Source organism: Xyrauchen texanus, chromosome 25 (assembly GCF_025860055.1).
Source record: "Xyrauchen texanus isolate HMW12.3.18 chromosome 25, RBS_HiC_50CHRs, whole genome shotgun sequence".
NCBI lineage: Eukaryota > Metazoa > Chordata > Actinopteri > Cypriniformes > Catostomidae > Xyrauchen > Xyrauchen texanus.
In genome coordinates this window covers 24,117,912-24,131,428 of record NC_068300.1, presented here as the reverse complement: position 1 = coordinate 24,131,428, position 13,517 = coordinate 24,117,912, and the positions used below count along the sequence as shown (strand labels likewise).

General features: G+C 40.1%; 1 protein-coding gene across 2 annotated transcripts in view; it reads left to right on the top strand.

The window, feature by feature from the left end:
• kcnab2b (potassium voltage-gated channel subfamily A regulatory beta subunit 2b) overlaps nucleotides 1-13,517 on the top strand; it is a 126,749-nt gene that overhangs the window by 109,026 nt on the left and 4,206 nt on the right. For both annotated transcript variants that reach the window (XM_052091773.1, XM_052091772.1), the window contains 5 exons: nucleotides 2,094-2,179; nucleotides 2,965-3,085; nucleotides 9,212-9,306; nucleotides 10,032-10,152; nucleotides 12,826-12,914. In XM_052091773.1, coding sequence (XP_051947733.1) covers nucleotides 2,094-2,179; nucleotides 2,965-3,085; nucleotides 9,212-9,306; nucleotides 10,032-10,152; nucleotides 12,826-12,914 — 512 coding nt within the window. The remainder of the gene's footprint in view (nucleotides 1-2,093; nucleotides 2,180-2,964; nucleotides 3,086-9,211; nucleotides 9,307-10,031; nucleotides 10,153-12,825; nucleotides 12,915-13,517) is intronic.

Here is a 13,517-nt window from a genome sequence, read left to right as displayed (position 1 = left end):
TTGTTTATTTGTTTATCACCAGGAGATCCATTTAACACTTCAAAATCAAGAACATTCATCATAGAAGGTACATGGTACCCTCAGTGAGAGTTCTGACCTCCTGTCTCCGAAAGCATTTTATGTCTTGGATTTGTGATAGTTTGCCCTCTTTTCCTGGTTTGAGAAACCTGACAATGTCCATAAAATGCTGAATATTTCCAGAAATTCTTATTAAAACTGGTATGCCATAGAATGAATGAGTTCTGTGACTCTCCTGTCCATCTTGCAAGTGAAATTTGGAGAAGGTCATTGCATCTTACTGACCCATGGTTAATGTTTTTCCTTTTTTTACCCAAGTTTTTTCATTTTGTTGAATGTTTACCATGCATTTCGTTTGATCTTAAAAACTCAATTATCCATAAATGCACTTGTCATGTAGGTGCTGAGCGGATCAGTTTTTTTTCTCCCTCTCTATCAGTCATTAATAACACATAAATGTATAGTGTTGTACATATACATATTATAATGTGATAAATGAAAGCACCTTTACTAGCTTTCAATGTTATATATAGCCTAATGTTAAATTGTATGAGTACAAATAAAAACGCATAATTTTTTTGCAAGATGACTATCTGCAGTATAAAATCTTCCTCTTCCTTGCATGTGGATATCTCATTAATGGAATTAGCTTTGCATGTGTTTGTCTTCTCTTTGCGGTATTTTTCACAAATCTTGTAAAGCATAAATGCTACTTGGCAGAATCCAATCAGTGGCCTAAATTGCTAATTTAGAGACATGGTACCATTGTAACTCAAAGACTGTTCATATGTTGGTACAGATTGGAAATTTGATTAACTAGAATATACGGTACATTAAAGTGGTTTGTGAATGCTGCATTTCCCTATCACCAGTGTTTGTAGTGTTTGCTTTTAACTTTCTTATAATATTTAAATAGAAATAATAATACATGAATGGATATTAGTAAAGGGATAGTTCACCACTAAATATAACTTCTGTCATTATTTACTCACACTCATGTTGTTTCAAACTTCTGTGGACCCAAAAAGAGAATGGTTTTCGGTAGCACTTTACAGTAAGGTTTTATTTGACATAAGTTAACAGCATTAGTTAACATGAACCAACAATGAGCAACACCTTTCCAGCACTTAATAATGTTAATTTCAACATATAATTCTACAAATATTTTAATTAAACAATGTGAACATTAACATTTGTTGATGCATTACCTAGAATAATAATAAACAGTTGTATTTTTATTATTTAACAATAACCAAGATAAATAAATGCTGTTAAAAAAAATCATTTTTAAAGTTCATTGTTAGTTCCTGATATCTATTACATTTACAAATGTTAACAAATAGAACCTTCTTGTAAAGTATTAGCTGGTTTTCTGTCACCATTAACTTTCATTGCATCTTTTTTCCATACAATGAATGTTAATTGTGACTGAGGCTAACATTCTGCCTACAGTAGCATCTCCTTTTATGTTCCATGAAGGAAAGAAAGTAATATAGGTTTTGAACGACACAAAGCTGAGTTAAATTTTTACATAATTCTAATTGTTTGTTAACTATCCCTTTGACTACAAGATTTGATACAGAGTTTTTCTTTTTTGTATCTTAATCTGATTTCTTGCTCACAATAGGGTATGTGGCTGCAAGCTTAATTCTAGATATCAGTGTGTAATAATAGCATGTAGTAGGATGTAGGCTGGACTCTGCTAAATATCAATGAAATGCAGCCTTGTGGAGATGACATACAGTCTGTTAGCACATGCTGATTTATTTTCCTCTTACTGAAAAACTCTGAGTACAGTTATTACGTGCATACCTTCAGGACAATTGTAATGCCTTGTCACTTTGTATAAAGAATATATGATATATGGCCTTTGTTGCTCTTAGACTCTCTTTGAATCTACTTATGCTCCACTTCCATTACTTTACTGTTATATGTGTACTGTCTTAAATGGCAAGGTACTGTATATTTCAACCTCTCTATCTTCCTTTCTTTCTGACTGACTGTATCTACCTTCCTCATGCCTCAGTGTCTGAGTGTGTTGTCCAGACTCTTATTCTGAATTTTTTGATTGGCAGAGACGGTGCGAGCGATGACCCATGTGATAAACCAGGGAATGGCCATGTATTGGGGCACCTCCCGTTGGAGTTCTATGGAGATTATGGTGGGTCTGGAAATATAGTAAACTTTTTTTTCTCACATGAAAATAAATAATGATAAAGAATAAATCTTGTACTTGTAACTAGTAATAGACTGAATTATTTTCCAGACTGATTAATTGGCTGATATTTGGCCAATTTGAGATAAACCATGTCCACAGAAGGGTTAAATTCCCATTGTGTTAGTTCCATAATCTGCCAACAGCCTTGTCCATGGATAATCTGTTTTCAAGTTTGTGTGTGTGTTTGTGTGTGTGTGTGTGTAAATATCCAGTAAATGTTGTCTATAAGTTTTTGTGTTGTTTCATCTATTTTGTTTATTTCTCATTTTCTGTCTGTATATTATGGATATACAGGAATTATATCAGCCATTATTCATCGTACTCTAGATATTGGCATCTGGAAATTTAACCATTTAAAACCCCATATTGGTCAACTAGAACTTGTTACCTTTTGCTGACAAAATTGCAAATACCAGTGTACTGTAGGTTTTTGGAACCATTTTAATTGTACTCTTATATGTGCAGCTAATTTATGCTAAGAGATGCTTTTGATGATTAAGAAAATCCTTATCACCTTCACACATAAGTACACGTAATGTATTGGATTGGTTCCAGAGTGTCTATAGTATGAGCAGCTCTGCTGCTGTCTCTTATGTCTCTTATATGTGTGTGTGTGTGTGTGTGTGTGTGTGTGTGTGTGTGTGTGTGTGTGTGTGTGTGTGTGTGTGTGTGTGTGTGTGTGTGTGTGTGTGTGTGTGTGTGTGTGTGTGTGTGTACATGTTCCTCAGGAGGCGTACTCAGTGGCACGGCAGTTTAACCTGATCCCACCCGTCTGTGAGCAGGCTGAATATCACATGTTCCAGAGAGAGAAAGTGGAAGTTCAGTTGCCTGAGCTCTTCCATAAAATAGGTGTGTGTGCAAAGATTGTGGTGCTGTGTACTCCAATAGTGCCTGTGAAGTTCCAGTAGAATTAACATAGAGTTTTTGCAGACTTCTGTATAGTTCCAGTAGAGTCCTGTAGAGTACTAATGGAGTTCCAATAGAATTCCTGTAGAGTTACTGTAGAGTCATGCAGAGTTAATGTAGAGTTCCTGTATAGTCCTATAGAGTTACTGTAGATTTCTGTAGAGTTAAGGTAGAGTTCCTGTAGAGTTGATGTAGGGTTCCTGTAGAGGTCTGTAGAGTTACTGCAGAGTTCATGTCGAGTTCTGTAGAGTTCATGTGGTTACTGTAGAGCCTGTAGAGACCTGTAGAGTTATTGTAGAAGCACTCTACAATGCTATTAAATCACTCGCATATGCAACCAAATTTCACGCTTTGTGGCAAAAAAAATTCTGTTCCCCTTCTGTCACTCACTTGACGTTCTGTCGAATGAAGTGACACAAGGGGTCTTCCTTGGGAGCCTCGTGTACCTCTGATCTTGAGAAAAGGCCAATGAGAAATTGGCAGACCGAATTTGCATGTCCCGCCCCCAGACATACGGGTATAAAGGGAAGCGAGCGTGTCAGTCAGATTTTTTCTTTGGAGCCGAGCGGTTGTGCAACAGCAAGCTGAGTTCACCACTGTTCCACTCATCTCTACTGGCAAGAAGCACTGCTGTTGGATCCTACAGTGCATTTCCAGCTGGCGTTCTCTCTCTCTGCACGCTGTGCATTCCACACCCCTGGGCGCTTAGACAGCGTTTTCACTGCCTAAAAGAGTGTTTTGCCCTCCTAAAAGAGTTTTATTTGAGTTTGAGTTTCACACATAAAAGAGCAATACACAGACAGGCTTTGAATGTCCTTTTCAGGACGCGTCTTTTTCAAGATGCCCTTCCACCTGTAGTTCATAGATGCGGTCAATATCTCTCCAAGACTGATGGCCATAGACGCTGCCTCATGTGCCTGGGCAGCGATAACACTGAGACGCCGTTTGTGGATGGTTCTTGCACTCAATGCGAGAACATGACCATGGCAGCGTTGAGGTCACCTGAAGGATGCGTACTTCCACTTCTCCATCTTGCCTCAACACCGACCCTTTCTACGGTCGCAGATGCAGACCTTGCATGGGCATCCGCACACACAATTACCTCGACCACTGGCTCATTCTGGCTCACACTCGAGAGTTACTATGCGCTCACAGGGACCAGGTACTCAGGCACCTCAGCCGTCTTGGGCTTCAGGTCAATTGGGAAAAGAATTGCCGGTTCAGAGCATCTCTTTTCTCTCTTTTGCATGGAGTTAGACTCAATGACAGCGTGCCTCACCAACGAGCATGCTCAGGTGCCTCACTCTCTTCGAGCCCTGCACAGCAGTTCCTCTAAAACAATTCCAGAGACTCCTGGGGCATATGGCATCCTCAGCCACGGTCGCTCCACTCGGGTTGATGCATATGAGACTGCTTCAGCACTGGCTTCAGACTCGAGTCCCAAGATGGGCATGGCGCCGCGGCACATTCCGTGTGAAAATCACCCCCTCCTGCCGTCAGACTTTCAACCCTTGGACAGACCTCTGTTTTCTGCGGACCGGAGTCCCCCTACGAGCCGATTGACGTGCCCTCTCCCTGAAGACGGCCCTCCTGATAGTGCTAGCCTCCATCAAGAGGGTTGGGGACCTGCAAGCGTTCTCTGTCAGTGACCCCTGCCTGGAGTTCGGTCCGGCACATACTCACGTTATCCTGAGGCCGCTACCGGGCTACGTGCCCAAGGTTCCTACAACCCCCTTCAGAGATCAGGTCGTGAACCTGCAAGCATTGCCCTTTCGTTCCTGTGTCCGGTACGTGCTTTGCATATCTATTTGGACTGCACACAGAGCTTTAGATGTTCTGAGGAGCTCTTTGTCTGCTTTGGTGGACGGCATAAAGGGAACGTCGTCTCCAAACAGAGGTTAGCTCCTTGCGGGTTCGAGCACACTCAACGAGAAATGTGGCATCCTCATGGGCACAGGCCAACGGCACCTCCCTAACAGACATCTGCAGAGCACCGGGCTGGGCAACACCCAATACCTTTGCAAGATTTTACAATCTCAGGGTGGAGTCGGTCTCGTCCCATGTTTTGTCAGGTCCGAGCCGGTGGAACTCGGTAATGAGGAACAACCGACCGGGTGTTCCGCTTGCACCCAGCGCCCTCAAGTTGATCCAGTGTGCCTTCTCTCCCAGGTTAGCCACTAAGTGTCGCTTCCTGGATGTTCTTCCTCCCTAGCCTTCTGGCCTGCGAATTCGGTGGAGCAATTTGCGTCCAGGCCCACTACAAGCCACAGGTGCTCTGCACTGGGGTACAGGGCTTAATTTCCTCTTCAGGCAACTCCTTGTGATGTATTTTCCGCTGTACGGTCCCCATGTCGGCGGACTCACGTCTCCCACTGCCCCTGGTCGCCATGCTTGTAGAGCTCCTCCCTCATCAGGCAGGACCTACCACGTGATGCTCTCACATGCGGCTTCACAACCCACGTGTGTATTTGCCACATGTCACCTCCCCCTAGTCTGGGCAGGATGTGGCCTCCGTAGTGTCTTTTCCCTCTGAAAGAATAGGATCGGGAAAGACCGCCTTCCCCGATGCATTTCATAGTGCTAAGATGCGAGAGACATACAGTAGAGAGAGAAAAGGCTGCGACTGCCGGGTTTGCTCCCATGCTAGTCATGTAGTACCTGTTCCCCCCTCAGGGGTTCTGGGAACCTACGGTCTGTATATGACATCTTTTTTGGGGGCGTTGGGGAGGGTTACGTGCAGCCGATACAGTTGCTTCTAGTATGCAGCAGCCTGCTTGCACCTGTGTCAGCAGTTCACGTAACACAGTCTAGTGTATGGCGCTTTTGAATGGGACCCCTTGTGTCACTTCATTCGAAGTGAGTGACAGAAAGGGAACGTCACGGTTACTTTTGTAACCTCCGTTCATTGAGGGATGGAAACGAGACGTTGTTTCCCTTCTGCCACGACACTAGACCTACCAATGTATATGGCCGTACCTTATTCTCGGCTCCTCAGTGCAAAAACCTGACTGACAGACGCACGCCCGCTTCTATTTTTTACCCGTATGTCCGGGGGCGGGACATGCAAATTCTGACTGCCAATTTCTCATTGGCCTATTCTCATGTTCATAGGTACGCAAGGCTTCCAAGGAAGACCCCCTGTGTCACTCCATTTAGCACAACGTCTCATTCCCTCCCTCAGGGAATGGAGGTTACAACAGGAACCGTAATGTTATTAGCCACTATCTAGTAAATGTTCAGATTTCACTCACCAGTTTTAGAGTTGTGTAGAGATGAAGAAGTTTATCACGAGTTGCTTTCACTGTGTGTTGTGTCGCAAGCGTATTTGGCTGCTGTGGGACTGTAGTTGTCACAGATTCTGTAGTTGGCACCATTGCTTTAGTTGAGTCACGGTATGCCATTCACCCATATTAGATTTATTTTGGTTAAACTTTCCACAGAATGTTTTCATACATTCTCTGTTCTACCAGATGACTCTACAAACCAGTGTAAAGTTTGGTAAAAATCGAAAGCCTCTAGATTTTAATTTTGAGAACATGTACGAAAAAATGTGGACATGTTAATCAATACATATGAGGAGAGTAAAAGTTTGGTTTGACTGTGTAATTTTGTCTGTGTAATGTATGTCCTAATATTCTAATCACACATACAGTAGCACGGATGCTGTAAAGAATCTTTGCAAAACTCATTAATAAGCTCTAAAGAGACAGTATAATTTTAGATCATGTTGAATATATAAATATAATCTCTATAAAAATACTTGTAAATCTTGAAAGTTATGCATATAAAAAAACTTTTAAAAAAATATGTGATAAATGTGTAAATATATAAATATTTAAAGTGGCAATCATACATTATTAAAAATTTAACTTCAACAAACACTGCAAATATTGGAATAAATTTAACAAATAGGCTTCTACAGCATCTATGCAAGGGTTTGGTGAAACCAGTGCAAAGCCCTGCCCCATGAAATAAACATTTTTTTATTTTTTTTGGAGCAGTTGGAGTGGAGTGGCTGCATGCCTCATTAAAAAGTGAATGCACTCAGCCTTCTACTGTTTCACATTAGTATAATCTGTAACACTTGAAGGGCCCAAAATAATGCACTAGTTAAACATGAATAAAATATGAATTAATAATTAACTGAATGTGGGGTAAGCCCACATAATTTATTAAACTTATTTAACATTGATTATTGAATGTCTTATTTGAAAGTAATGCACACTGATTAGCAAAAACAGTATTAGCACTCACAGATGAAGTGAATAAAGTTGATCATCTCCTGACAAGGCCACATGTCTGTGTAGATTTGATGGTAAGCAAACAATCAGCTCTCGTAGTCAACATGTTGAATGCAGGAGAAATGGCAGGAGTAAAAACTTGAGCGACTTTAACAAGGGCCAAATTTTTATGGCCAGTCGACTGGGTCAGATCATTTCTGAAACGGCAAGGCTTGTGGGGTGCTCCTGGTCAGCAGTAGTGAGTACCTACTGACAGTGGTCCGAGGAGGGACAAACCAAAAACAGGAGACAGGGTGTTGGGTGCCCAAAGCTCAATGATGCAGTAGGGCAACGAAGGCTATCCCATCTGGTCCGAACCGACAGAAGGTCTACTGGTGCACAAGTCACAGAAAATTTTAATAAGGGTTACAGGAGAAATAAGTCACAACACACAGTGGATCACACACTGCTGTGTATGGGGCTATGTCCACCATCGAAAATGCCTACAATGGGCACAGGAGCGTCAGAACTGGACCTTGGAGCAGTGGAAGAAGGTCAACTGATCCGATGAGTCACATTTTCTTTTACATCATGTGAACAGCCATGTACATGTGCACCGTTTACCTGAGGAAGTGTTGGCACCAGGATGCACTGTGGGAAGACGACAAGCTGGTGGAGTGAGTGTGATGCTCTGGGCAGTGTTCTGCTGGGAAACCAAGGGTCCAGCCATTCATGTGAACGTCAATTTGAAACGTGCCACCTACTTAAACAACATCATTGCAGACCAGGTACACCCCTTCACCCCTTTATGACAGTGGCCTCTTTCAGCAGGATAATGCACCCTGCCACTCTGCACACATTGTTCGTATCTTGTTCGGAATGGTTTAAGGAACATGATGAAGAGTTGAAGATCCACGGGAACTCCACCTCGCTACTTACAGGACTTGAAAGATCTGTTGCTAATGTTTTGGTGCCAGATACCACAGGACACCCTCAGGGATCTTATAGGGTCCGTGCCTCAGCGGGTCAATGCTGTTTTGGCAGCACACAGAGGACCAACAGAATATTAGGCATGTGGACATAATGTTTTGGCTCATCAGTGTAATAATGCTCAATTTCGGAGATCCATCATAAATCAAGTTTACTAAACAATATTCAGCCAGTAATTAAGGAGAATTTGTATTGGTTTACAAAGCAGTTACTAATAACTGACTAAAATCTTCTATTAAAGACTGTTCAAAAGTGAAAATTGTACCTATTCAACTTATTATTTATTTATTTATTTATTACACTTATTAGGTGTTTACAGTATTTGTGGTAAATTTAAAAAAAAAAAAACATTTTTATTTTAATTAAAATGTGCAAAATAAGTCTTTTTAGTACAAGATTAAATGTTTTTGTTGAAGATTTTAGTTATTTATTAGTAACAAGATTACAATCAAAGAACATGTTTAAAATCAGCAGTAAAATCTGACAACACTGGTATAATACATGGTGCTGCTTTGCCTCAGATTAAGCAAAAAAAAAAATAATCCCATCTTTTATTGCTCAAGCCCACGCGTATTCTCGAGTCGATTGGTAGGTGATGTCTGTATCTAAAAGGCGATTGGCTCTTTTACCTGTAAGGTGGGACTTCCTTTAAACATCTGTTGACTGTTGGGCGTTCTAGTTTCTCCCATTCATAGAAGTGGCCTGTCTCTGCTAAATAGTCTCTGCTAGTAATCAACAATATTAAACAAACCAAAGCACAATGCACACGCATGATGCCCATAACGCCTGAGGAAGTGTAGTCGCTGTAATGGTTGCAGGTTCATAAAATGTCATAAACACTATAATGGTGTTTCTGCAGGTGTGGGTGCCATGACATGGTCTCCACTGGCCTGTGGGATCATCTCAGGGAAGTATGACAGCGGTGTGCCTCCTTACTCCAGAGCCTCACTCAAGGTATTCGTCTGCCATGTGTTACAACCCCTCTGTATCTGTTAACCTCAGCACTCCACTCTGTCTCTCCTGAGTGTTTTCATATCTTTATTAATGACTCTCTTTCAAATGTCTTCTAGGTTTATTGTGGGGTTTTTTTACGTGGAGGCCTTGCTTGAGTCTTTTCAAGATTAATTTTCTTTTGTATAATGGAACTTTATGCTTGTCACTTTATGGGATATTGAAGTGCTCCTGTTCATCTGCACACATGCAGTTTCTTGATGTGATATTTAGCCTTCCCTTACATATAACCATTGAGTATTTTTACTTTCAGAAAGATTTGTGCATTTATATACATTACAATATAAGGAAAATGTGTATAATACATGCAGACTTGGACAAACAAGGCCATTATGAATACTAGACCTGCATGATAGGGACATAAATATTATTAATCAGTTGGAAAAAGACGACGACTAAAACACAGTAAGTTAAACTAAATGCTTAAGGATGCTAAGGGCTTGTTTTGTGCATTGATATATAGTGGCCTAAACTGAATGTTACTTGTATCACACCCCACTATACTGTCCCCTCAGCACCCCTTCATAAAACATGTTCCTGCAGTTATGTGTGCAGATATAATCCATTCTCTCATTACTTCACAAACACAGTGAATTTCCCCAGGCTATTCCTGTGGCTTAGCGGTGGTGTGTGGCTCTCTGAGCAGGTGTGCTGTGTGTTTGAAACAGGGCTACCAGTGGTTGAAGGACAAGATCCTGAGTGAGGAAGGCCGTCGTCAGCAGGTGAAGCTGAAAGAGTTGCAGGCCATTGCAGAGCGGCTGGGCTGCACGCTGCCCCAGCTGGCCATCGGTAATACTGCTCAGGCCCTGCTGCTCTCTCTCTTTCTGTCTGTCTGTCTGTCCGCCTGCCTGGAGCTCAGGACAGGCTGTTTGCATGTGTCTGCTAGTGTCTGTCCTGTGTCTTGTTATTTGTCAAAGTCTGGGGGTCTGGTGTTGTACTATTTATGTGTCTGTTAAATATTGTATAGTATCTTAACAGCACAATGGGAATTACTGTACGGAATTAGGATTCCTGGTTCTGAAACAACATTTCTATCAACCAATCATAGCCCTAACCCAAACGTCAAATCAAATTGTGCAACTACAACAATTTCTGGGAGCCAAGTTTATATCAGTCAACCTCAAGTAAGAAGTTGTGTAAAGTACCGGGTGTATTTTATGAGCACTTGTTGTGGAAATACTAATCTCTGAAGTGTTTAATATATATTTCATAGATAGAGCTTTGTTTGAGACACTTAGTAGCATGCAAACTAGATATTCACGAGCAGAACTGTATATTGTTTGTTTTCTGTATGTAATCCTTTTTGTACTTTTGGTCTGACAATAATTTTGTTCGCATTTCTGCTAATTTCTTCTATGTTTTCTGTATGAATGTTTGTTTGACATTGCCATATAGAATTTTGATTTAGTTTTCCGTGCCAATATTTTAATTTTTGCACATTCTATTGTAGTTTTACTTAACCAGAGCTTCGTTACCCAAAATCATTGGCACCAATGGTCTCTACGTTCAACTTAGGCTTGCGAAACTTTTGGGAAATGCAGCCCTGAACAGCACGTATAAACAAGACGAACTGCGGTTGGTTGATTTATATGTCAGACAAAGTGGGTGGTTCTTGGACAGAATAACCTACAATATGGATCAGAATGGATCGAGTATGGTCATGCGAGAAAACCCTAACCCCATTCCCAACCCTGACTTTATCCCTAATTCTAAACCCTCTCTGGATAATCAGATGGCAATGTTTGGTTGATAGCAGTGACTAAAATGAAGTGTTTTTCATTTCATTTCATTTCAGTTTTTTTTTTTTTACAGAAACTGTATTTTTCTGTTCCGGTTCCAGTGTCCTGCAGCCTCCTTTCCAATTGGTAACCGGTTAGAATAACATAAAAGAACGGTTAATAACATTATCTTTAAAATGACAGTACTATGTGCTAAGGGAGGGTGAAATACCAGTTGCAGTGTTTCCATAACTCACTAGAGAAACAAGCGACCCGGTCTGGAAGAACAAGCTATAAAATAAGGGACTTGTCTCACCCAAAATAAGCAAAATTATTTAAAAAAACATTTTGTTTTGTTTTTCATGTGGGGAAATTATCAGTATAGAAATCATAGCAAGCATAATATACAGTAGCCTAATATATGTAAAATAACATTTGTTCCCGTTTTCAGTTTTCATTCCTTTAATTTTGGATTTAGTCTCTAGTTGACAGCAATGTCATTTCAGGAACAACCAATGATGCTGATCTATAAACATGTTTTACTTGTCTACTAATGAAACACATTAGGCATACTGAAATCAGTAGATAACTGTAATTGCTCATATAAGGGTAAAACAGCATAGAGAATTGCAATATTTTAGATTTGGTTTTCTCCATCGGACATAAACAAATAGTATGTTTATCTCTTTATAGCTTCAGTTTTTGTTGCCTGTATTCCACACTAATCATTAAGCCTGGCTTGGCACAACTGTCCAATTACAGTATAACCATTGATTTATACAGTCATAACTTTTTTTTAGTAAAGCAGTAAAGGTCAGGGGAGCAGCAGGGGTGTTGTGTGGTTTCTGGATGTTAGTGATGACTGATAACTACAGGCCGGATACATTTGGACAGAACATTACAGTAAACTTGAACCAGGGTGCTTTCATTGTTTCAGGTGTGTTATGTGTTTGTTCTTGTGGTCATGTTGAGTGGCTGACAGCTCTTCATCTTTTGTGTGTCTCTGATATGTGTCATTTTTCATGAGCTTTGAATGCTTTGGTCTTTTTATAACTTTTTACTGCTGTCTTAAAGGGACAGTTTACTCAAAAATGAAAATTCTGTCTTCATTTACTTATCCTCGTTTTGTTCCAAACCCATTTCACTTTCTTTCTTCCATGGAACACAAAAGAGAGTGTAGGCAGAATGTTAAGAAATGACAAACTCATCCACTTATATTGTATGGCAAAAAAGAGCAGCGTCAACATTTTTCATAAAACACATTTTTTTCACTTGTGGTACACAGAAGAAACAAGGTCGTACAAGTTTGGAACAACATGAGGACAAGCAAATTATGGCGGAATTCTTAATTTTTCATTGCTTTTATGTTTCAAAATAAGCCTCCATTAGTGTGTCCATTGTTCAAAATTGTATAAAAAAAAGACAGAATTGTATAGCTTTAAGCCCACATATGCTAAAACTCAAAATACACCTACCTCTGCCATAGTTTGATATATAAAAAATGTATATATCATATATATAACTTTATATATCAAATCTGATTTGCTTTCAAAATGCCACAGAGATTTTTTTCTGCCTAAACAAAATTGACTTCTGATTCATTTTACAAATGACTGGGTATATTGTACCGCATTTTCCCATCACCTTTACAGATAATCTCAAAAGCAGTTTTAGACAACAAAGCCAGGTTCACTGTTGTTTTTACAGAGATGTTAACGTGTTGTGCTTTGGTATCTCTGTGTAGCGTGGTGTCTGAGGAATGAGGGGGTGAGCTGTGTGCTGCTGGGGTCCTCCAGTACTGATCAACTGATGGAGAACATAGGAGCTATTCAGGTGAGTCAACGAACCTTATTTCAAAAACGACATACAGTGAAATATAGGGGTTAATGATGTGACGTTGATTTCTTGTTGAGATCTATTACGTTATTCAAAAATACACAAAAAATACAAATACAACAGAATACATCTCTTCTATGATGAAAAGTGCAAGAGATGGTTATTATTTAGTTTAATTATTTTAATATGTACTTGTTAAAATGTTCTGTTTTTTGCAGAAAGAGTTAGACACATTTTTACAAGTATGATTTAAGTGTATCATCAGTGAACATGCTGTAATTAAAAGTTGAGCAAAATCTTTTGCTGTTTTCCAGTTGACTTTTTAAATAATAGGATCAAATGGGCAGATTCAATTTATATCAAGCTATATTGGCAAGAGAAACTTAAGTTTACATGCAAAAGTTAAAAATTTCGAAGCTATTATTTTATCTGGCTGCATTCAGTCTCTGTCGTGCGCACTCACTCTCTCTCTCTTGCACGGTTTTGCTTTTGCCACTGGTTCAGCGTTTTGTGTGATGCGATGCTATAGCTTGACTGTATCTCTCCCAGACCTGGATCACCACTTATGTGTGAAGTCTTCATATTTTCCAGACAGTAAAT